The sequence below is a fragment of the Homalodisca vitripennis genome, chromosome 1, assembly GCF_021130785.1.
Source record: "Homalodisca vitripennis isolate AUS2020 chromosome 1, UT_GWSS_2.1, whole genome shotgun sequence".
Taxonomy (NCBI): domain Eukaryota; kingdom Metazoa; phylum Arthropoda; class Insecta; order Hemiptera; family Cicadellidae; genus Homalodisca; species Homalodisca vitripennis.
In genome coordinates, this window is record NC_060207.1 from 106791854 (window position 1) to 106819576 (window position 27723).

At 29.9% G+C, this 27723-nt stretch overlaps 1 protein-coding gene across 5 annotated transcripts in view; it reads left to right on the forward strand.

The window, feature by feature from the left end:
- Positions 1-27723, forward strand: part of LOC124368714 (sodium/hydrogen exchanger 9B2-like) — a 68567-nt gene that overhangs the window by 14740 nt on the left and 26104 nt on the right. For 2 of the 5 annotated variants that reach the window (XM_046826038.1, XM_046826023.1), the window contains exons 2-4: positions 20480-20564; positions 26264-26384; positions 26937-27121. In XM_046826038.1, the coding sequence (XP_046681994.1) occupies positions 20480-20564; positions 26264-26384; positions 26937-27121 (391 nt within the window). Of the gene's footprint in view, positions 1-7790; positions 8283-19203; positions 19662-20479; positions 20565-26263; positions 26385-26936; positions 27122-27723 lie in introns of those variants that run through there. The other 3 variants (XM_046826047.1, XM_046826029.1, XM_046826057.1) reach the window with 3 other exon arrangements.

Here is a 27723-nt window from a genome sequence, read left to right on the forward strand (position 1 = left end):
GAGCATAATTCTGTCTTCATTTTTTCTAAGATACAACAAGCATTGCATTATATACAGACAAGGTAGAGTGAGAATCCTGAGCTGTACAAAAATATCCCTACAGTGATCAAGCCTACCACTGCAATCATCGAGAAAGCAAAAGTTTTGATCTGTGAAAATCGTCGAATGACTGTGGAGGAAGTAAGTACTGAGTTAGATGTCAGTTTCGGATCAGCTGAAGCAATTTTAACGGATGACTTGGGATTGCGCCGGGTAGCCGCAAAATTGTTGACAGACGAGCAGAAGCAACGGCGATTGAATGTTGCCGAGGACATGCTGCAATGTTGTGAGGATGATGCGGACTTTTTGACATCGATAATAACTGGAGACGAAAGTTGGGTCTATAGATATGACCCTGAGACCAAATTTCAGTCATCACAATGGCAGTCTCCCCAGGATCCTCGGCCAAAAAAAGCAAGGCAAGTTCGAAGCAATGTCAAAGTGATGCTTACTGTTTTTTTCTACCACCGTGGAGTTGTGCACCATGAATATGCCCCTGAGGGTCAAACTGTGAATGCACAGTACTATTTAAGTGTCCAACGTCGTCTCCGAGATGCGATTCGCCGCAAAAGACCTGACTTTTGGGCGTCTCAAAATTGGCGGCTACACCACGACAATGCGCCAGCTCATTCAAACTTTTTTGGCGAAACACGGCACTCCGCAAGTTCCTCAGCCTCCGTACTCTCCAGATATGACTCCATGCGATTTTTGGCTCTTCCCCCACCTCAAAAAACCATTGAAAGGCACCAGATTTGAAAGTCGAGAAGCAATTGTGAAAAAAACGACGGCTGATCTCATGGCGATGCCGAAAAGTGATTTTCAAGACTGCTTCCAGAAGTGGAAATGTCGCTGGAATCGTTGTGTTGCTTCTCAGGGTGCTTATTTTGAAGAAAATTAACGCCAGCTTTTTTCAGGTAACTTCAGTTTTACGTTGCACCAAAAGGTAGGATACTTTTTGATTGGACCTCGTATATATAAGGTGTTTGAAAAGTCTGGGTACGGCTTAATATTTTACAAACCATAGCATATAACATCTATAAACTTTGCACAGCGTCATATGGCTATGTAAACTATTTTTCTTTGCTATTACCATGACATGCCAACCATGGGGGGACGGCCCACATATATATATATATATGTTATGAATGTTTGTATGTTTGTCCTTTATGGAATCGTGAACTATTGGACCGATCATGATGAAAATTTGTACGTATATGTATTTTTCCACGGAGAAGGTTTATAAGCTATGCCCATCCCTTTCCCGATTCAGGATTCCGCTCCACTGGTTACAGAAATACCCATAAGAAATGCATTGCAGCAAACATATGTTAACGTCTTTTCAAATTTTTAATCAGCTGTTCTTTGTAAACATATATTACACTTATAGTTTTAAAGCATAGAGTAAGCTTAAGAGAAACGACAAATTTTGTTTAAACTGTTTTTGCAATCACTGTTAAACATAGACTTTACTATCCAGATAATACAATTCAAATTTGACGTAAAAATTCACCTTTAACTGCAATATTTATTTAATATAAACCATGCTCATGCTTGATCAGAAGAGTAATGCAGATATCATAATTACTATCTTACGTTGGCTACAAATATAAAGAATGTTATAAAATCAACCTTAGTTGTTTTTTTTGACAGAAGTATGGTTCTCAAAACTCCGTGTGTACATATTCTCTCGATCGAGACAACAAAGCAAGCTCAATCGTGGCATCGGAGATATAACTAATTTAATCTAAAATTTATTATAGTAAAAAAAAAAAATACTAAGTAATATAAGGACTTCGGTTCTTAAGATTTGCGTGCGAAGCCGTGGGTAACAGCTAGATAGAGGCAGGAATATGGTACATACCTTCATAATACGCCCAAGAGGCTCACGATGGAACGACTATCAATTATCTCAGCAATGTTTAGAATGTGATAGAAAAAGAATAAGTGAATATAGTGTACTGTTTTCAACGGGAAATTGCGTGCGAAGCCGCGGGCAACTTTTGCAAAAAATTATTGAAATGCGCAGCAAAGCGCGCCGGGCCCGCTAGTATATATATATATATGTTATATATATAACACTTTATTGAATTTCTGTAATAATAACTTCTCAGAAAAAACAATAATATAGCAGATTGTATTTTTTATAGCATTTTGAAAATCCATATTGATAATAAACATAAAATGGTTGATTATCTATAACTTTTTTTGAATTAAAATATATTTCCATATTTTTAAAATAAACTTGTTTAAAATCTTTATACATCTAATACATAATTTCAAAAAACCCACAGGAAAGTTTAAATGTTATAATTCATCTGAATAATAACCATTCAATTTTACTCTAGTATTTTTTACATTATTACTATCAAATGTTAAAAGATTTTTTCTTGATTATTTTGTATATAATATTTAAGTACATCTTTTTGAAAACCAATAATAACGAATTTAGGATTATATATAATTCGAAAAAAATTTGTCAAATGAACAAGTTGTTAATCCAGATATTTTTATTCGTTCTCCAGACATTGCCTATTTGGAAAAGTAAACATATTATTTTGTAATTTAATAAGTCAATTGAATTGTAGTTTTTGTTTTATACTCTAATAAAAATTCATTAATTGTTATTTTTCCATCAATAGAATTTCTTGAATTTGAGAATCATTGTAATATAATTCAGTTTTACTTAAATATTCAGATAAAATGTTGGAGGATTGTCTTCAGTACTTCCATATGAATCATAATAGTAAGTAATTTCATCTTTTTTTAATAACAAACCCAATGAGTTCTACTCCCCCAAATTCAATATTCTATATTTAAATTTTCTAACTTTTTAGGTAAAGTATCTCACATGTAAATTCCTATAAAATGTTTAATATTTTTACAAATTTCTGTCAGTTCTCCAAATGTAAGTGGTTTAATTTAAATTGTTTTTATGTTTTAGTTTACATAATTTAAAGATTTTTCATCTAACCCAAATCCATATTTATAAAATCTAATTCTTTATCTAACCAATTAAAAATATTTCATTGGAGCAGCATTTCTAACGCAATGTATAACATTTTTTAATTGGAATATCTTCTCCAAATTCTAACAAATCTTTTAATAACCCACCATCTTTCAACTGATTATAATAAAATTCAATTCTGATTCCTTTGAGACTTGTGTTTTATGTTGTTTCCAAACAGATTTGATAACAGTCTCAACAGATCTGTCAACAATCTCAACAAATTTGATAACATAATCTAGAGATTTTATACTAAACCAATGAAATTTGATACTATTCTCAATTTATTTTGTATTAATTTCTGTAAGATTTGATAATAATCTCAAAAAACAACAAAATACTCCACTGATTTGTATTGATTTCAAATAGATTTTGATAACATTTTCAACAGATTTTACATTTATCTTTACAGATTTTGCATTCATCTTCAACATACTTTGCAACATTCTTAAAGGATCTTACATTCATGTTTATAAGATTTTATAATGATTACAAACAGATTAAATTAACTCTTGGTAGATTTTACATTCAGCTTTAACATTAATTATATTGATTCCAAACAGATTTAAACTAAATCTCATGATATTTTACATACATGTTTTAAAGATTTGGTATTCATTTTAAATTGATTTGACATTCTCAATATATTTTATATTGATTCTAAATATATTTTACAACATTCTCTACAGATTTTATTTTGATTTTCAACAGATTTAAACTGAATAACTTTAACATTGATTCCAAACAGATTTGACATTATTCTCAAAAGATTTTATATTGATTTCCAACAGATACAGAATCTCAGTAGATTTACGTTTGTTACAAACAGATTTGAAAATATACTCATAAAATTTTATATTGATTTCCAAATGATTTGGCAGCATTTTCATCACGTATTGCATTTATTTTAAACAGATTTTTATTGATTTCATACAGATTTCACATTAATTTAATGTGATTTTACATTCATTTCTAACATACTTTACATTTGTTTTAAACAGATTTTATAATTGATTCTGAACAGTTTTGCGGTGGTTTTCAAAACTTTTTATATAAATAACTGTCTTATTAATAGACTTAAAAAATTTTAACAAAGTTAGAAAATTTGCATTGAAAAATTATGAGAAATTAAATGAATTTAAAGTAAATAAGAAATGTAGAGTTTAAATAAAATTAAAGATAAATTTGGTTTGAAAGTTATTTTAAAGTTAAGAGATTTCAAAGTTCATTTACCATATAGCTTTTTTAATGTTTTAGATGATAAAAAGATTAATTAAATAAATAAAAGATATAATTTACATTTGATTGTTGCTGAATAATATTGACAAGTAAATGAAAATATTGTGTTAAAATTAATTTTGTAAATTAAAATTTAAACATTTATTGAATACATTCTATCACAATGTCCAATGATTTTTTGAAACTTTTTAGAAAATGAACTTTTAAGTTTCACAACTTTTTTTAATACTTTTTATTTTAAATTCTTTGATTTCAAGAGAATTTCAAGAACAGGTCGAATCTCTGAAAAAGAAAGAATTTATTTTCTCACTCCAACACAATACAAAGATAAGAGTTTTGATAATATTCTACATTACTTTAACAATGACTAGACTAAATGTCCCAAATCGTCTATTTATTAATGATTGACATAAATATTTCTTTAAAACTGAAGAATACAACATATAATAAAACTAAAAGATTATCACTATATTTCACATATTTTTACAATTAGATGAGAAAATTTAGGGCCTCAAAGGCTAAGCTTGATTTGAGGTTCTAGTATATAAACATAAGGATATTCATTCATTATGTATGATCATCCATTATAAAACTATTTAAAATGTTTAGATGTTCTAATTACTAGTTAAAAAAAAACCAGTCATTGTATTTGAAATGATCTATTGCCTGTTATACAGTATTTAGCATTGTACTAATTTAAAATGTTCTGTTTATTTTTGTGTATCTGTTTATGGTTAATTTATACAGTAATTTTTTAAGTATTTTGATTGTCTAAACTAGTTCAGGAGCCCCACCCATATTATTGTCTACATATATGCAATGTAATTTATTAGAATGAAATAACACATGATTATCTCCTGACTGCTTGAAATCGAAGAACTTTTTTGTAATTTTTAGTGAAATAACTAATATGCACAATCAAACCTCACAGAACAACTTAAATGTTTGACTCAACTAAAATGACAGCACACATGTTAAGTGTAGAGTGAAATGAATTACTTAAGAAGAATGGTATTTTTACAATTTCCCTTATCTGCTAATTACTATTAGAGAGCGTCTATTAATTACTATTTTTTAAGTTTGTACTCTTTTCAGTGTATTTATTGTGTATCAATCCATTTTTTAAACAGATTACCATTTTCCTCCATTTGTTATTCTAGTATTGCATTTACTGTTTTCTGATCATACTATATGCACTATTTTATAGTTTAAGTTTATTCGGTTTCTCTTTAAAAAAAAAGATCTTACCTTGTACTTTTAGAAATTACTAAGACAAGATCAGTTCATTACATGTACTGGTTTTGTAAAGTGGTTGTAGTTTAATGACTTAAAACATTTAATAATATAATAACCTTCACATAATGTAACTATGGTGGGAAGTGATGGTTCAGTATGAATGTTCAGTTCAGCTTCATTTCAGTGCAGCATCTGAAATCTGACGCTGTCACAGACTTGCCTCCTGGAATCTACAAAGTCAATGTCCATCTGAAGAGAGCCAACAAACTTTGTGACAATATGAACACTTACCATAGTTTTGACATCAGAGATATCTAGATTAAAAAAGAATATAACCTAGATGAGGAGGTATTGTCATTGTCCCTTAAGATACACAACTGAGTGCTCTACAATGTTCCAGACACTATCCCAAATCACGGTGGAGCAACCAAGTTCTCTATACATAATGGTTTCCTATGGTGGGAATGGTTAATTCAATACGAATGTTGAGTTTAGCTGCTCCAGTTCACCTTCTGCTTAGTGCAGGATCTGAAGTCTCATGCTCTCACGCACATCAACCAGTTGATCTTTGTCATTTTTATTACTACTAAACCATGACCAAACGATGTGTTTATACAAAAAGATTTGGTTTAATAAATTATAACTAAGTTTGTACAAAGCTTTACTTTATCTTAAGTAGATACACATAACATAATTGCCCTCTTAGGGGAAAGTTAATTTTGGAACAGATATATGGTTTCCCTATATGGGTAATAATCCATTAATTCAAATTATATTTTGTCAGAAATATAATAATTTTATTTAGATGTAATAGTACCATTGTAGTAATTTTGTAATGTGAGACATAGTAACTTTTCTATTAGGAAATTTAAAAAAAGAATAACAATATAAATTTGTGTAAATAATAATATAATAAACATGTTATTCGACATTTTGGCATATTTTATATTTATACAATTATTTTCAGTGCAAGATTTATTTAAAATGTACCAATAATTTGTAAATTGTAATAAAATTATTCCTATGCTTTTATTACTTGTTTGTTATTGTATTTGTATTGTTGGTAATATAGTTAATAGTAAGGATTCTGTGGTAATTTGCATAAAGATGAATCTACATTTGCCCTTTTTAATCAAATAAATGTATTTCTATCCATCTGGATAGATTTATTAAATTCCAAGAGTTATAACCAGATAAAAATGTAATAGAATGCTCTTTGGTTGAGAGATATTCCTGTATTTCCCTATGTAAATAGCAAATCTAATTTGTAAATATTGTTTGCTGTAAAATTTTATGCTCCTTGCAAACATTAATACAAGTCAGTTAATGCTGTAATGGTTTAATGCTTTGCTTCTTATCCTATGCATCCAAGGTAATAATTTTACAGTTCAGTAAATAATATGCTACTGGTGTGGTTGGTCATTCAATACCTGTAGCTAGAGGTAAATACTTAAATTGTACCTTTTCTGTTTGTATATATAATAAATAATTTAATATTTTGTTATTGCCACAATCCTGATAATGACAATATCTAGTCAAGTTCGATTAGGTTTGTATGTCACTTCTTAATGATCTAACTATCTAATTTTAGGTTCCTATCAAGGAGATAGCAATATTCAGAGTCCTATATTCTGTGAAATGTAAATTGCTATATACAGTAAATAGGAATATATCTTACAAGATAATTTAACCATAAAATAAGTAATGAATGGTATTACTAAAAAGTAATAATATACTTATTATGTAAATAAGCAATATGTTATTAACTAACTCTGTTTTGGACCATACAGATAATTTATGTACATAATATTGTGTGATATAGGCTGGACAGAGAATCTGTTAAGATATATTTGACTTGTAATGTATTTGTGAACATAACAACATGTTTGTTAAATTAACTCCGGCATTTTTTCCATTTTAATTTTTTCCAGCATTATTAATTGTATTGTCTATAAATAAAGCCTAGCTACAATATTTTTTTCTTTATTATTTATAAAAGTTTATATTAGAAAATAATATTGAGTAAAAAGTTTTCTCATTTGTAAATTGTTTATAGTTTTATTGCTATAATATTTCATAACAAAATAGGCAAACTTAAAAAATCTATATTTATTGTAACAATTAGTTATAAAATTATACCTAAAATGTATTTATATTTTTTTAGTGCTGTAAAATACTATTAAAAACGTAACAAAATCAACTAGTTAGTACCATTCAATTTAAATTTAGAGGTATTAACATTTTGTCTTTGATATTTGCAGTAACCAATAATGCCCCTTTGTCTTTTTTCATGGTCTCCAGTTACTCATAAAAATAGTTGCTCACTACAAAAATTCTATATTATATGTGGCTCTGGAATGATTAACACTATTAATTTTATTGAAAAGCAGATTTTTAATTACCATTAAGTAACATACCTTTGCAAAGTAAAAATATCAGCAATAAAATGGAGATAATGACAATAAAACTAAATATCCCTTAAAACTAAGTTGTTAATGTTTTTATGGTGTAATAGGGTTAAATTCAACAATTAACATGTAAAATCTACTGTGATCTGGTGCCATATATACTGAAGGCTATATTAGTTATCACTCCTCTTGAGTTAAAGCTTTAGAGATCAGTTGTGATTCATTTTCCGTCCAGGAAACATTGCTTTGGCGATTTTGTTATGTACATGATATCACATTTTATAAAATTTTAAGTGTCTCTACTAACTAAATGATGACTCGAGATTGGAGAATAGTACCTGTTGAAGATATAACAGGTAAGTGATGTTTCAAAAATCATTAATCATTGTTATTAGACTTTCTTGGTTCAAATTGTTGCGTAAGTTTTGTTACAACAATGTTTGTGCTCGTAATTATAAGTATATTACATTTTGAAAAGGCATTTAAAAGGTTTTTAGTTCAATTTGCTAGAGTTTATTTAATAACTTTCCTATTATACCAACATCATGTTGTTGAAAAAGAAAACTTTTATTTCACTTAAAGTTTTATAGAATAGTCTATGTTGGAAAATTATAAGGTTTTTTGTAAATATTCATGAATTAAACGTACATGTTATATATGGTGATTTTAACATGAGTTTTCTGGGCATGGATGATAAATATGCTGTAAACTTTATAAATCTGTATTCTGTGTATGGATTAAAAGAACAGTTTTTGAGCCTATTCGAGGTCTCAGACTCATGGATAATCTGTTTACTACTTTAGATAATAATTATTCAACTATTGTAGTTAATAAGCATGTCAGCAGTGAAGTGCAAATTTTTACATAACTATTTAGGTTGAGGTGAAAGTAATTTTTCTAATTAAAGTTTTAAAACTATGACTAAAATAACTGAAGCAGGCATAGAGAATTTAAATATTATTTATTTAAAGAAGGAAGTGTTTATGACAGATGCTGTTAATGTTAGTTTTAGTACATTTTTAGATATTCTAAAATATTATTTTGATCCGCGGTTTGTAAGTATTGGATCCGGCAGATTGCGCTACGACACGTAATATAAATTGAACTGGTACTCAACAGCTGTTAATGTTTTCAGCTGAAGTTCATCAAAGAAGCAGAAACATGTGTTTACATTTAAATTTTAGTAAATATTAAATTATTGTAAAGTGCTTTATCAGTAGTGTAATGCAAATTGCAAATACAAAGTTATTTAATTTTAAATTTAGATTGCGCCAATGATCAATAATCCATCTAATACAATAGAAATGCTATTATACGCTGTTATAACAACTACCTAATTGTAGAAAGCTGTGAACGTTTGACATAACGTAATCTAATCTGGTTAGAACATTGTGTATAGCCTTTTTATTGTAGTTATTGAAAAGCAAATGGAGATAACATACTCTTGCCCTAATACTTGAAGCATATATCCCTAATACATATTTAGTGATCAGTAAACATATCAAAATCATTTAATCACTAAAATTTAATCTAAGTTAAATTCCGAAACCAACATATGAGACCATTGTTTTGGTTAGTGTGACAGCATAAATCAATTGTGGAACTGTAAATAGATTAGACCAGGGGGTGAATTTAAACGACCAGAACAGACTCATATTGACCGCAGCAACTTTTTAGTTGGACGATACACTTTCGTCATTGGGATAAAAAGGCTAACTCTTATTATTACTGAAATCGTCGGAGCACTTCAATAAATTATATAGATTAATAAATTAATAAATATAAATACATAATAATATCTGGAGACATTAATATCAATACCTTAGAAAAAAATAATTCTCAGAAAAAATTGGAGCAAATTCTAAAACAGTATGATATGAAATACTTGGTTGACTTTCCCACCAGGATCACCAGAAATACACAATCAGCTATTGACAATGTATTAACAAATTTTAAACAATCACAGATACAAGTCGAGTGCTTGAATACGTTGTTGTCGGATCACGATGGTCAGCTCATTAGGGTATACGATCATACCTTTAGTATAAAAAAGCCACCAAACTATGAATTCAAATACTCCAGGATTTTCTCTGATGAAAATATGAAAAATTTTAAACATGCATTAAGCTTAGAGAAATGGTTACAACTATATATAGCTAATGATAATTTGAAATATAACATATTTATTTGTATATTTTTACAATATTTTAATACTTTTTTTCCAATAGTAAAAGTTCGTAAACACTTAGATTTGTGGAAATAGCTCACCAAAACACTAAAAATAATTTTAGTATCAACTACAAATCAAATTTAAAACAAACCGTTTTTGGGGTTCCTCAAGGTTCCATATTGGGACCTCTGCTATTTCTCTGCTACCTAAAAGGTCTTCCTGAATTGGAAAAATTGTGTTTGTATGCTGATGATGCCACTCTGCGAATAAGCGCACCATCTAAGTATGACATTGAAATGGATGCGTTTCTTAGTCTATCCAATTTAAATCAATTTTTCCAAGAAAATAATTTAATTCTAAATCCAACCAAAACAAACTATATTGAATTTAATACTAACTGGTGTAGAAACAAAATTAATCCTAGTATACGAATGGATCAAATTTTTATAGCAAAAGTCGAGGAGGTAAAATTTCTGGGATTAACATTGGATAGCTCATTGTCATGGAATAAACACATAGACAGTGTACTTTCAAAAATGGGTTCTGGTCTTTATGCTCTTCGAAGAATATCAAAATTATGTACAAACAATACTTTGAAGTCAGTATACTTTTCTCATATTCATTCACATATTGTTTTTGGTATTGCCCTATATGGATCAACTTCAATTAGAAATTTAAATTCAATCCTAACTGTACAAAAAAAAGGCAATTCGTATTATGCTCGGCTTACAATGGAATGAATCCGTAAAAAACCACTTTCCTCAATTAGAAATCATGACTGTCTATAGTGCATACATATATGACACTATACTGTCAGTGAAAAATCGAATAAATGATATTGAAATATGTGGTAAAAACCACTCATATAATACAAGAAATAGAAATAATATGGCAGTCATCCGACATAATTTGGAATTTTTTTGTAAAAAACCAAAATACATGGGAGCTAAATTCTTCAACTTGTTGCCAAACTACATAAAATTACTTCAAAATAATAATTTATTCAATGTTAAACTAAAAAAATATTTAACTAACCTTCCCCTGTATTCGTTTTCTGAATTTTTTGAAATCCATGGTGGAAAACATGGATAAAAACAGTTTTATTACATTTTTTTTTCTTTAACTTTAATTTTTAAATTTTCATTTGTAATTTTAATAATTTTAGTATGAAACTATTGTATTATATAATGAATTGTGACCTGTTACTATTTGTTAACAATGATGTTAATGTTAATAATGTTATTATTATAGTATTATATTGGATTGACACCATTCTTATGTACACCATGTGTATTAATATGAATAAAGATGTTTCTGATTCTGATTCTGATTCTGACTCATATTGACCGCAGCAACTTTTTAGTTGGACGATACACTTTCGTCATTGGGATAAAAAGGCTAACTTTTATTATTACTGAAATCGTCGGAGCACTTTAATAAATTATAAAAACTGTTTCACTTTATGACTTCAGGATCCCAAAACACTGTTCTTTAAACTTAAATCTAAAATGGATCAGGAGATTGGAATAGCTTTGAGTGACTATTGATTATCTCAGAAGTGTTTATTATGTCATAGATAAAGAATGCGTGCGAAGCCGCGGATAACTGCTAGTCTTTTTATATATATTTCTTGTGTTCGTGTGTATGTGACTGAACTCCTCCTAAACGACTGGACCGATTTTGATGAAATTTTTTGTGTTTACAATGGAATTCGAGAATGGTTTAGATTCACAATTTGGTCTACTGGAAAATGTATTTTAATTAATTTTTCATTTGTAAGTAGTTGTTGATTTTGGAATGTTTTACATTGGATCCGGCAGACTGCACTACAACACGTAATACAAAGTGAACTCATGTTTAACAGCTGTTAACACTTTCAGCTGAAGTTCATTAAAGAGGCAGGAACATTTGTTTACATTTAACATTTAGAAAATTATTATTGTAAAGTGCTTGATCAGTAGTGTAATGCATATTGCATAGAAGAAGTTATTGCCTAATTTTAAATTTAGATTGCACCAATGATCAATAAACTATCTATTGCAATGAAAATACTATTAAACGCTGTTATAAAACCACCTCATAGTACAAAGCCGTGAATGTTTGCACGCAAGGTAATCGAATTTGGTTAGATTAAAGGTAAATGATAAGAGCCGAAAGAAGACGCTTTATGATCGAAATTGGTTTTCGTTGATACATTTTCTTGATCATGCACAAGGCAAACTCCACAATAATACTGGAAACATCTTAAAGAGAAAATTAATTTTAACCCGCGAGAACTCGCGCTACAAGAAGTTACGCAAGAACTCGCGTTGTTAGATCGATTCTAACATCATCCAACCAACTAAGAACGGATTTTTCATGGTCTTCATTCATTGCAATAATTGTAAAGTCATAAAAGAGCAATCTACGAAATATAACTCAGAAGCAAACAGAAAAACAAGAAAAATCACTAAACTGATGGATTTAAACTGGCAGTTACGCGATCACTCACGCCGTTAGATCGCTCCTAACATTGCGCTGACGCGATCACTCGCGCTGTTAGGTTGAAACTAATAACCCGCGAGGAGCCCCATCCCAGCAACTTCTAATGTCTAAACATGATGCAATACACAGCAGACATACCCATAGAAGCATAAATTAAGGGTTCAGTGTTGTAAGATAACAAATAAAAAAAATGTTATATAACACAAAAATTATGTTAGATTCAATCTAATAGCGCGAGTGTTCCCGGGTTAACATACCAAATTTGATTCTTTATAACCTAATTAGTTTATCGAGATTCATCCATATAAATTAATTGTACTGAATAACTTATCAACACCTAGCAAAAACCATAAAAGATAGAGGCATGAAATATGGTACATACCTTCATAATGCGCCCAAGAGGCTCACGAAGGAACGACTATCATTATCTCAGGAATGTTTAGAATGTGACAGAAAAATTATAAGTGAATATAGTATACTGTTTTTCAACAGGAAATTGCGTGTGAAGCCGCGGGAAATTGCTCGTAATATCATAAAGTTGTATGGGTGTAAAATTAAAGAGACAAAAAAGCATGCTAACACCAGTTTAATAGTGCCAACAATAAAACAGGGCATTATGGAGTATTGTAAAAAGAAATAAAAAGTGTACTGTAAAGGATAGTGTAAATAGTTATTTTAAGCCTGATAATTTTAATGCCTTTTTTCTAAATGTTACCAAAGAATGTGTAAGTGTGAACCGTAATAAGTGTAGTTTTGGTTCTTATTTAAGTCACAAAGTTGTACCTCATGATACATGTTGTTTTATTTTTAGATGTGTAACAGAAAGTGATATTTTAGATGTAATAAAACAATTAGCTCCTAAAAATAACATAATTCACTTTGGTTTGACAAATTGTTTGGTTAATGAAACGACAACTTATTTTTTAACTCAATTGACTGTTTGAATTTAAATCTAGGAATATTTCCCAGTGTTTTAAAAATCAGTAAAGTCCATCTTATTTTTAAAATAAGGAAAAGGTATTAAATAGGAAATTAAAGACCTGTTGCTATGTGCGGATTTTGTCTAAGGTCATGGAAATAGTCATATGTAAACAGTTATTAAAATGATTGGACATGGAACATCTGCTTTGTAGAGAACTATTTTGATTCCGAAAAAAGCTATCAAGAGCTCAAGCTGTTATTTCTTTGGTTTATATAGTTCTAGACCGTTAAGTTTTATTTTGCTTTAATAACTTTCTGTGATCTTAACACATTTTTTGATCGAGTATCTTATAACATTTGATTAAAACAACTAGAACATTACAATATTAAGGGGATAGCTTTAGAAGTGTTTAGCTCTTACTTAAAAAGTATATTTCGTTATGCAGTATTACAAAAAGATATATTATCTCTGTGTAAACCCATAATCTGTGCAGTCCCACAAAGGTTTGTTCTGGTTCCATTGCTGTTTTTAATTGCAGTAAATGATCTGAGTGTAAATGTCCCTGTAAATATTGTTTTGTACACAGATGATATCACTATAGTAACTACAAATAAAGATTATAACACACTCAATAACAGACTTTAAATTGAATATTAATCTTCTAAAGAACTGGCTTTCTGCCACTAACTTGATTCTAAACAGTGATTAGACAACTACTGTAATATTTAGCATCAAAGAATATCCTAATAGGATTCAAAAAGATATATTTCCAAAATTTTGTTATTTGCCTTTGATCCTGATTTCAATTCGTGTATCAGAATAAAGTAAACTTAGTACAAGTGTGCTTACAATAAAACGTTTATGTGATGAACTTTAGGAGAAAGCTCTTATACAATCTTATTTTGGGCTTTTTCATTGTCATTCAGTTTTTAAATTTGGCCAAACTTGTTGTCAAACAATTTAACAGAATTCAGATATTATAAAATGAAAAAAATTGTTTTTGGTATAGTCATTGAATAATCCTCAACAAATATATCATGGACAGATCCAGCAGAAAGACTGCTTTTTAACATAGTGATAGATTTATTTTATTTAAGGATTTAAAACAGAATAAAACCACTGCTTAAGCTTATTTAATTGATTTTGTAAAAATTGTTTTAAAAATTATTAATATGAAATGAATTATTATAGGAATGAATTATATGAATTCTTATTTTTATTACTATTATCATTAGTAATAAATTATTATAATTATTAATCATTATTTTTTATTACCTGTATCAATAATACCGATAATCTAAAGTATTTGAGGTTATTTTAAACAAAAAATTGTTGAATATTAAAAAAAAATTCTTTTTACTATTTGTCAGTTTGGATTTAGGTCTAAGAAAGGTACTAGTCTAGCCAGTTCTGAATATTTGAGGAGCTGTATTTATGGTCTGGACAGCAAGAACACAGTAATTGGTGCTTTTTATGACATGTCAAAAGCATTTGACACAATCTTACATGAGAAACTGCTGTATAAACTTAAATTTTATGATTTTGATAGTTTGGCGGCTAAGTTTGTAGGGTTTTACTTGTCTGAAAGGCTACAGACAGTTTATTATGAAGGCTACTTTTCATAATACTTAAATATAAGAACTGGTGTCCCACAGGGCTCAATCCTGGGCCCCCTATTTTTTATTACTTACATAAATGATTTACCTGGTACTATTGCTATTAACTATGTGAGATCTTTTATGTTTGCTTATGACCTGGTTGTACAAGTTAAATGTAATAATATTTTGTTTGCTAATGATGTTCTTTGTAATATTAGTGACACTATCGAGGACTGCTCAGTTGTGCTAATTCACTCTATCTTAATAAAGATGAAACCCAGACTCTAGAATTTTGTTTAAAACCGTCTAGCCAACAGAACATTGACTATGTTAAATTCTTGTGAGTCATTCTTTAGAGTGACATCAGATGGGATTGGCATGTTGAAATGCAATAAAGTGCCTAAGGGTATTTTCATATTAATTCTGTCTAATATATTGTAACTATAAACATCTTCATTACTATCTACTATGCCTACCTTCATAGTTTCTTATCTCATGAAATTAATGTATGGAGCAATGATTGTAACACCAAAAAAATAAATAATTTTACAAAAACGTGCTATTAAAATTATAGCTAATGTAAACATAAAGACTCATTGTAAACCTTTATAAAAAATTATGGCATTCTTACAGTACCTGCACTGTATATTTTAGATTACCTAATGTATACAAAAAGAAATTTACATGCCATATCTACAAATAGATCTATTCATAACCATATGACTAGAAACTCAAATTCTCTTAGAATATCTCAATGTAGTCTTAAAACCACTTTAAATTTTTTTTGCTGAAACATGCTTTAAACTCTACAACTCTCTCCCTACTCATCTTTAATCTCTTGAAATTAATTGTTTCAACAAAGTGTATAAAAGCTATGGATTAATATCAGTCTGTATGACATCAGTGATTATTTCACTATAATTTGATAGACACTTGTTATTAGGCCTAGGTAATGTATATCATAGATGATTGTTTATGCTTAATTGTTTTCTGAGACTGCTATACACTGTAAAGATATTCTGGCAATAAAGAATTTGAATTTGATGATTATAAATGAGTTAAGAATTGACTGATAACTCAAGCAGAATGTTTTACTTTGAAGCTTCTATTATCAGAAAAAAGGTTGGTAGGAATTGAATTACTAAACTTATTATTTTTATTACTTTTTCTCATAATGAGAACATTTATTATAACTTTAGAGATCTTTTCAGAATAAATTGTGTGGATTGAACATGTGTGCTGTCAAAAATAGATAAAAAACTTTGAATGTGTTGATGATACATGTAAGCAAGTACAGTGGAGTCCTTTGGTTCAACCAATATAAAACCATTATCAGATATGGTATTTATTAATTTACAAGCAGTTACCCCCAGCTTTGAACACAGTTTCATAGGTCTTGCACTTATGGTTCGTGTGAATTATATTTCTGATGCCAATTTTGAGTTTTCCTTCTTCCCCTAATCAATAAAATATATTAAAAAGTGTATACTTATGGTCATTGTAATTTATCCTGATCTTAGTATTTTTGTTCCATAGCTGATTTTGCATCTTTCCTGATCTACATCCTAAATTACATTGTTCTTAGTATGTTTTGTTCCGTACTTGATTTTGACTTGTTTCGGGATCAAGAAAATATATTTATATCACAGATGAGAGAAGTGAGCTTTTGTCAAAAGTGAGCTAAAGTGGGTTTTATATCAGTCTTTAAATGTATAGTAAGATTAGTAACATTGTCTTTTAGATTTAATACTTATCCTAAACTGCCCACCTAACATCTGTAAGGAATCAACCGGTGAAGAAGCGAGTTTACTCACAGGACAAAACCTTTCAACTAAGAAATGAAGTTTCAAGGATCAACTGTAATATACATTGTGTTTTGTATTTTAATGGTGCTGGCGTATTTTTTTAACAGGCTCTTTAGGATATTTATGTATACCTTTGATAATATTTTTCCTTTTAAGGAATTAGTTGTATGCCAAATAATAAAACTAAAAACAGGGGTAACTGGTTTAATGATGATTTAACAAATTTTAGATCTTTATTAATGGTTGCTTATGATAAGTACAATTCTTCACAGAACAGTTGATTACATTTGACAAGTTTTTTAAAATAATATTTCACAACTCTAGATACCAACATGGCATTTTTTGCTACTCTTAAGATCAGTGGGGTGTGACCCAGAGGAATTTTTGAAATAAGAATAGGCAAATATTCATCCCAGGGACTGTAATAATGTCCATGTAAAATTTCAGTACAATCGGTTTAATAGTTTACATGTGAAAGAAAAACAAACGAACATAGGCACTTTCGCATTTATAATATTAGTATATATGAATTCATATATATGAATGAATATTAGCTATATGAATGGTTTGAAATCAGTAGTTGCTACCAGAGCGGTACTCAGCTTTGGCAGGCTCCAGATAAGATATTCGGCCGGACACTGTCATGTCCCGCCACCGTGTCTGTCAACATAGACCCTTCAAATAGAAGTATGGTGAGGCCCAGGCCCTAGTAAAATTGTCCGAAAAAACCGATCTCGAGTACGGGCCTGTTTGCTACCCTTACATATATACTGTTTGAGTTAAAAGTATAGATACACTTTGTGTAGTTTTTTATGGATAAAGATGGAGGGATGGAACTCTGAACACCTATTTAGGAAATAGAAGTGAACTTTTTAGTCATTGTTACAGCTTTTTCCATTTCCCCAAAATGGGATTTTGGAGGACGACTCAAAATTTTTAAATTATAAGACGCATTAAGTGACCCCTCATTCGTAGGTCATAATAAAATAAGAAGAACAGTGGAAACTAAGGCTTTCTATCTCATCCCAGTACAAAATGGCTGCTCATTGAAATTAATGAAAAATTAATTGAGGCAAAACATGAACATTCAATGGACAACTAATTTCCTTACAAACCCAAACCTGTTTTACAGTTATTACCTGCTGCAGGGCAGGCCTCCCTTAACTTATCAGTTCAGTTTCTGGTTGGAATTAACAAAGCTAAGATGTGTTTTTGTGATACTTAACGTTGAAATGGAGAAGTGAACAAGAGCGTATTATGATCTTGATGATGTGAGGCTACAGAGATCGGGTGAGATCTTATGCTGAATAAGGAGTTTATTTAATGACACTTATCCCAATCAAAACCCTCTATCTTAATCAGGAGTTCAAAAACAATCCAACGCTTCCATGACTTTCCTATATAGGTGTCCCTAGTTCCATTCTTCTATCTTTATCTATCAAAAACTAAATAGAGTGTATTCATACTCTAAACTCACACTTTGTACAACACTCTAGAAATATGCTTACTACAGTAGAAAAGTTCTAGTTCAATTTCAAAACAAATGAGTTTGATACAAATAAACTAAACCATTACAAGTATTTTTGCTTGCGAGCCTTTTAGAACAATATTTAATTTGTTCCAAACATTCTTAGGATTTTTGGGTTTAGCAAAAAAGGAAAGCTCAACTGACACATCACTTAAATATTGTATTAAACCTTGCTTTGTGGTAAACAATTATTGGGCATATGTTTTACATTTTTAGGCTGCATTTAACAAAACTTTCAACTTTTAGGCAATGGGAAATATCTTTACATTCAGGTAGAATTTAATATTTTTAAATACATTGATACCACACTGGAAATTGATTCTTAAGTATGTTTTAAAACATTTTATATTTGTTTAATTATATTTTAATTGTATTTTTGTTCTGGTTATCACCTTTTAAATCTTTTTCATAATGCAAGCTAACTATTTAAATTAATGAAAAATACATTTAATTCCATATTTCATTGAGATATGGCTTAAAACATTTCAAAATTGTAAACATTGGACATATGTCTTTTACTGTTCAGTCCCTGATTGTATTCTTATAATAGTTTATGAAAACTAGAATAGATTTTTATATTTAATGAAGATATGATTTTTCAGGGATGAAGAATAATTTTTTAAATCACAAAAAAATATAGTATGTAAGCTCTAGTCTTAATAACTTAAAACTCCCAAAATTTGTCATAGCAATGTTTGATAAAAATGACATTCAAACAGCAAACCCACTGAAAATAGTGGATTTTATTCAATCAAATCAAGTTTTTATTTTCATTATTTTTACCAATTCATATAATTCTTTCTATATGTAACAAGACTTACTATTCCATGAGTAGTGTATACAGAACATTAAAAATTGATTTACAATCACAACAAACATTCCCAACCGGATTAATTAGTATGTTATCTAATTAACAACTCAACTAACAAGGCATTGAGTATCTTGCTGGAAGATAAAGTTAGATCAGAACAGCGTCAAGATAAAAATAGATTGAAACTAGGTTGAATGATCCATAGCCACTGGGAAGTCAGCTGTTCTCTCCCCCCACCCATCCACAACATGTGCAGTGTGTTAGTAGTTCTGATATCACTGCTTATTAGCATCAATGTGATACCCAGCATGTTTACAAAAAACTGGTGAAGTTAAAACCCCCCTACACTACTAGTTATGGAACAGATATCTGAGGTAAAACCGGCCACTCCAAGTGAACCCTTATTGGCCAAGAACAGTGAGTAGTTTTTAAAATTTTACCTCAGTGGTCTTGATACTCTTATCATTGTTTATTTTTATTCTTTTATCAGTTGTAGTGGGTATAGAAATTTGCAAGTCTAGGTGAACTGTCTTACTCTTTGCTTGATTTATTCTATCCATAATAAATTACAGATATGGTATTCATGTAAAAAATATTGTTCTTATATTATTTAACATTTGGTATGTATTGTTTAAACTTTTATGTCAAAATATAAAACTGGTATCATAGACAAATTAAATACTAATGTTGTGTAATACTTAGCATTTACACAGACGGTTCAACATACTAACAAAATAAATATTAAATTTGATAGGTAAAACAACAATACTAAATTCAACTTCAATGTATCATTTTAAATTGTATCATTAAAATTTTAATTTGTTATCATTGTTATGTACTGTTTTTCAGTTTAAACATAATTTTGTGTACTTCTTTATATTAACAATACAACTAACAATAAACACAGTTAGTGTATAATTTGCTGGTGTTGTAAATGTGTTATAATTTACAGCATATATTCATTAATTCAAGTGGTCATTTGACCTATTTTTAACTTTAAAACCAATCCTTTCTTCCATACAGCATTATTTCTCTTCAGCATAATGCTTCTCTTCAGCATCTTTCAACTTCTCTCCTTCTTTTTTCCTTTTTGTTATACCACACTTGACACTTTTACTCCTAATGAGTAGCTGAGATTAATTAGTCATATTTACTAGTTTCTAAGCCTAGTAAAGATTTAACCGATTTGAAGTATTAACAAATGGATTTTTATTATTATATTTTGTGGCTTTCAGAGGATGTTAGAGCTGACATTATACGACCAAGGGGAGTGGTTCGCATTGAACCTGTTAGAGAAAATAAGTCAAAACTCAAGCTTGCGTAAGTAAAAAAACTACAGTGTAGTGCAAAATTCAATATTATAATGTTTTCTTGTATTGTGAGTTTATCGATGTGTGAAACATAATTGGCTATTACAAAACTTTAGTTTTTTTGTTATGTTGTAGTGCCTATAGCAATATTTACTTTTCCCTGTAATGTTTTGAGAAGAAATATTGTATAATTATAACACATGATGTCGTGTGAGAGCCACTCTGACCCCATTCCTGACGTTGCCTTATATCTTAAAATAATTTGTGATTAAGTTGCTAAAACAAGTTAAATAGTACATAAAAATCAGAATCAGAAGACTTTATTCTTGAACATAGAGTACAGAATTGGTGTCAATAAACATTACAATAGTACATTAATAACGTACAAGAAACATATAATAACTGAGCACAAACAATGTTTGATAGTAATTTAAGCTAAGCAGTGAATTCAATCATAGTGTAAATTGTTATCTCCACAAGCCATTTTCACAGCTTTTTCTTCAGCACCTTAACATTATGCTTCTGGCAATAAATTAGCTATGAAGAGTATTCTTCTTTAGAACCATAATTTTCGGTAGATTTCTACTAGAGCTGTTTCCCTATAAAATGTACTACTTGCAAATTTAATAAGACTAAAATATTAAATACATGTGCATGGCTAATCAGAAATAAATTGATTTATGTGTCTACTTAGCTACATATGTTGTTATAGGCCTAAATATAATATGTCATCATGATGATAAGCATCTGCTACATTCTGTTTAGATCTTTGAGGAAATCACCACTTATAATCACCACTACTGTGAAACTGTAATACAAAGTTTCTATTGTTTGAGTTTTCTGATCACAATATACACAAACTTCATTAGATGAGTAAACATGTGCATGTCTCTTTAACACAATTCAAGCAATTGGGTTGTGAATCAATTTTCTAACGAAGATATGGGAGGGACAGTGCTGATAGTGATATTACACTCCAGCAATTGTCTAGTGTGATTCATCTTTTACCACCTATCAGGCCTCGCCTACATGAAATAAGATTGTGCAATAGGCTTTTTGGTTAGTAGTTGGTGAATTAATTTTTTTTATTTAAGAGTCACCTTTCTTTACATTTTATGACCACAGAAAAAATAGAAATTTTTAAATCTCCATTAGGAATATTTTAAGCATTTAAAGTAGCTATTTTGTTTAATTTTTAATACAAAAATGACTGAAGAGATAATGATATGGTTTTTTACAGTTTATATATGATGATTAGATAATGTTTAATGAATGATTAGTTAAGGAAATTACATTATATTCGTAAAATTCAATTTAGAAAAATGCTATTTAAATTAAATATAGTTTAAGAACAAAATATGTTTTTAATAATTATATATTTTTAAATTTGTTTAATAAATCACTCCCTTTATATTTTCCCAATCTGCTGTTTTTACACTAAAATCTAACTACAGAATCAACACTAAATATGGAGTTTGGATATGACTCACATTAGGTGTAGATGTAAAATAAAAAATACATACATAAAATAACATACAGGATATGGTGAATAAAATATACATGATCATTGGAATGCTAGAGTTATGAGCTATAGACATCTCAGTGCATTTTAGATTTTCCAAGAAAATAAATGTTTTGTTTCTTACAACAAATTTGTAATGATTATAAAATTTAATTTATGTAAAAACATGATACTACAGTACAAAATAAATGTACTTATTTTCTATATTTATGAATTATATCTTTAACTCATTGACTGTGACACGTTTAACTAAAACAAAGGTTATAAAGTTGTAGATTTGTAATTTTCTGTTAAATAGTAAAAGTATGATTGAGACCGTACAACTGACTTTGATTCTATAGAATTTTTTAATGATATCTTCAGAGAAACTTTTTTGTTTTTAAATCTTAAGTTCTTAAACCTGATAAATCATGACCGTTACCTAAATAAATCTTGTTTTTGGCCTGAAGGGTTAACTCATTAGCCACTCAATATTCTTGCGCTAACCTCCTTGTATAAATCCAATTAAATATACAAAAAAATGTAAGGGTTTAGTAAAATATTTAATTTTATTGCTATTTGGTTGACTGAGCCATTGCCTTTTAGCTAATAAAACAGGCTATAATATACTGTAATTTATAAGCACTAAAGTATATAAGATTTTTTTAATTTCAAGAATAATTTTTAAACATTTTATTTTTTTTGTAAATTTTGAAAGCAAGAATTTGTTTAGTACAAAACACAGTTATAATCTATGATGTTTGGTGTAATTATATTGAAAATTTAATTTTTTACGTGTACAATTTTTTTTTTCATTGATTTATCTTAATTTTTTCAAATTTTACGTTGATTTTAGTCAAATGCGACATTTGTGTTCTTACACAAACACTAGCAAACATGAAAAAAGCGCAAGGGTATAGTATTATACCTTGATTCACATTATTTTTTTGGGGTTAATACATACTTATATGTATAGTACATGTTCTTTAGTTTAATTTTAATATACAAACTTTATTATTTGAGCCTGTACTATTGCTGAAATAAATATTTAATAACGTATGTAGTCATTACGGTACTGTTTCGTGACGGCCGACGCGGTACCAAAATACCGATCACGCTGATATTTTTATGGAATTAATACATATTTATATGCATATTACACGTTCTTTAGTTTAATTTTAATATATAAACTTTATTATTTGAGCCCATAGTAATGTTTAAACAAATATTTAATAACTTCCGTCGTCATTACGGTAAAGTCTCGTGACGGCCGACGCGGTACCAAAACGCCGATCACGCAGATATTTTTATGGAATTAATACATATTTATATGTATAGTACATGTTCTTTAGTTTAATTTTAATATATAAACTTTATTATTTGAGCCCATACTATTGTTTAAACATATATTTACTAACGCATATCGTCATCACGGTACCGTCTCGTGATTGGTATTTTGGTACTGCGTCGGCCGTTACGAGACGGTACCGTGATAAGTGGTCAATGGGTTAATGACATTTATAAATACCTATAGTGAATTAAATGGTATAAAAGTGAGTGAATTGAATGGTTTAAAAATTACATAGGCATCATGCATAAAAGTAAAGCTTTTATTTGTAAAGGGTGTAATATTTTGTTGTAAAAATACAATTGAAATTACAGTAACCTAAACGAAAGTCTTGTCTAAATTTTCCAAACCTATAAGTGTAGGAGTGTGAAATACATTGCAGTAACATAAATAATGGGGGGGATCAGAAGAATTATGTTCTCCCCAGAATAAAAATAAAAAATCAGCAAATTATATGGCATGCAGTGATGAAAGAATTGCCATATCGTACCATCCTCCTCCAGACAGTGATCCTACTTATGGAAATATTACGATACCTAGTGTAAAGAGAGAGAGTTTTAGCAACATTTTATCAATATTTATTTAATTACATGTAATATACTTTATTTAACATTGTATTTATAAATGACTAGTATAGTACAGAAGTTAATGTTGAAAGTCAACAGTTATGTTGGTCTCAACTCAATTCAGTTCACTTAAACACAATGAACTTTGACAATCTGTTAAAGGCAATTGGTTAGTTAAAAAATTAACTCTATATTCTGTGTAATGGATAGGCAGTTCTGACCAGCTTTACTAGCCAGTTCTAAAACAATTGAAACTACTAAAACGTTGGGTGTTCTATCCGAGTGGATTATTGATATTTGTAAAAATTCATATGTTCAAAACCTCATTCCATTACAGGTACCTGATACCCACATGTGCTGATGTCTGTACTTGTTCAATGGGTTGATTTCAAATTAAGTTTGTAAAAAAAAAGTATTAACCAATATAGCTCTCAAAGGTTGTAATTTATTTAAAAAATGAAAATAAAACTCTAAACTTATTGTTAAATAAAGATTGTTAAATATTTTGTATTTTTCATCCAAAGCGATTTTTTTCTAAATGATTATATAATTTTTAGTTTACTAATTGGTAGGACATTAAAAATCTACTGTATTAAACATACAGTGAATTTGTTGGTTAATACATAAATTATTCACAGTGTATAAGTTTGCCTACCACTCAGAATTCTTTCACATATTAAGGATAAAAAAAAATCTTAGACTTGTTAGAAATTATGTTTACCCAATATACAACACATTTAGCCATGGAGATCAAGTAAGGCTTAATTTTTGTTTATAAACGAAATGTTTGTTTGATAACACTACGTTGTTTGCAACTTGTTTGGATGTTTTTTGTTATCCCAGATTACATTGTAGGTAATAAGATTGTAGACTACAATTTGGCTATTACAAATGACAATTATACTAATTGTGTACTGCTCTTTTCTCTACATCTAAAACATATCCATCCAAAACCCTATTTCAATTTAAGTCATTTAATCTTTATACTTATACGAGTATAATTGGCAAGAGAAATTTTTCAAGTCATGATAACAAATCAGTTCTGATAAGAACAATAAAAAGAGAAATGATCAAGTTAAAGGATACTAAATAAGGGTGTAGGAGTGATGGATGATACTCGTATATTGAAGAGAATGAGAAATGAAATAGATGGAAATGTAAGAATGGATTGTGATAGAAATGAAATTGTTGTGGTGTTCATTAATACAATACAATAAATACAAAAATGTTGACTTAAGAAAAATTATACTCCAACAGAAATGCACAGTAAATGAAAAAAAATAGGAATTAATGTACATTTAACGATTTCCTTTAAAATCTGAACAGTCCTATATTACGTAATATTTACATAAACTTATATACAGGGTGTTCAGAAAGGGGTGTCACAAACTTCTTTGGCCTATAGCACCTATGATCCCAAACAAAAAATGTCCCTTAAATATCAAATGAGAAATTTGTTGTTTAGCCGCTAGTGGCCGTTTTTTATACAAAAATTAATTATACAACTAGTAAAGCTACAGATACCAAACTTTGCTTTTATAGATTATCACAAATAAGAGGAAACCCCTCAAAAATTGTGTTATTTGCTTTAATATTAACAAATTTGCACCCATTGAAAATTGTAAAAGTCAACTAACAAAACAACCAGTTAGGTTATAAAAAAATACAAGATACCGATTATTTTGTGATTTTTATTACAGTTCCAACAGTACTTGTTTCAACAACATACGTCAACGCATAAGCAAGCACAACCACTTTAAAGGTATGTTTGTACAAGCCAGGAACACAAATTGACAAAGAGTGACAAGATATTCTGAATGGATAAGGATGGAGGTAAGCTCCGTCTCCTATTGAGATCCATAAAAAAGAATTTAGGTTACTAATCTCGTCATATCGCCTCGAAGGAAGAGGAGACTAGCTCTGAACCAGCCTCTCCAGTCAAAGCAGGCAGGGAATGCACCCCCTTATGTTGAGGCTAGCAAGAACCTTTAACACTTAGGGAATGAACCCCACCAACTCCAACAACCAGCTCCCACAGTGGACTATTGAATTACCCCTGCACTTCAGAATCTCAACATTTGCGGTTAATGGATGTGTCACTCCTGGACATCCATAAGGTTGCCCAGATTTAAGTAACACATTCGTTTTTGCTGTGCCCAGTGTAGGTTCAACTGGAAGGTATAAGCCAGCCAAAAGTGATCCCTGCTGGGTAACAGGAAGTGTTAGTATGCTCTTGAAAATAATATAACATTGACCCTCCAATGTATGTTTGTAACCTCTATGTGATGTTGCAGGGCAGAATGGGTACAGGAACAATTGTGGGATCGGCCACACAGTTGCTGGCAGGATTACCTCACACTACTGGTTCTCACTCTGGTCATGTGGCTGTTGCTTGTCATTCTGTTTGGGGACCAGGTAGGGAACAGAACTCTATTAGGAGCAGCAATTATTAGTGTTGAAACTACTTTTGGATACATGCTTCTTTGGAAAATGAAGTATACTTGGCAATTATTATTACAGTATAGAAACATAAAAAAATAGATCTTGGTTATTTTACAAACATTATTATACTATATAGACCTTATAGACCTACTATAGACCTTAGTGACTGGTTTTATATAATGGAGGTGGATTTTAAAATCTGCCAAATCCAGATAGTGCTCCTCTGAAAACACTAATAAGACTGCCTTCTTTCCTTGGAATGTTGTTTGCTGGTGTTGTCCTCTGTACTGTAGGTTTCTACCATGTCTCTTGTGTGCAGTATAAACTGATTGTGTTCTAAGGTGACACCTAGTGGAGACATGTTCCGGATGCTGGTGCTAGTACTGTGTGCTGCAGTGGCTGCTCCTCTGACAGCATTACTGAGACTGCCTCCTCTACTTGGCATGTTGTTTGCTGGTGTTGTCCTTTGTACTGTAGGTTTTTACCATGTCTCTTGTGTGCAGTATAAACTGATTGTGTTCTAAGGTGACACCTAGTGGAGACATGTTCCGGATGCTGGTGCTAATACTGTGTGCTGCAGTGGCTGCTCCTCTGACAGCACTACTGAGACTGCCTCCTCTCCTTGGCATGTTGTTTGCTGGTATTATCCTTCGTACTGTAGGCTTCTACCATGTCTCTGGAATCTACCTCACTATTGTCGCTAACCTAAGGTAAGATACTACTTCTAATTGTCATTTGATAAATGGACTATACAAAATTTATAACTTTTATTGAGTTAATTAATGGTTTAACCCAGAGGAAAAAAGTGTACAGATTTGAGTACTTAACCATAGTTGTAAAAATTAGCTATACAATATAGCTACCTCATTGAGTTGGTTATATTTATATGCCTTTCAAAACTAAAATCCTTATCAATATAATCCCAGAGTATTGTCACATTCATAAGTTTAATATTTGGCATTGTTGTTCTATATATTTAAGAATAAAATGTTCTTTTCTAAAGTATTTTTGTAGTTTATTACTTGTCTCTCCCCTATTGATACATAATGTTTCATATAATATATGGTTGTAATTTCTTTGCTCAGTGAGTGTGTTGTGTAAAATTCTTTGGTAATCTTCTCTCTGAATCCTTAACCCTTTCCACTCGTATGTCGGACGTTGTCCGACATTGCTATTTTGCCGTTCCGCTCGTATGTCGGACGCCATCCGACATTGCAGTGACGTCAGCTTTACTTTATTTTTAGCCGGCCTACGATGTTTCCGATTGGTGCTGCAATCGCACGGCATTCTCAGGAACTAATAAATTACAGCT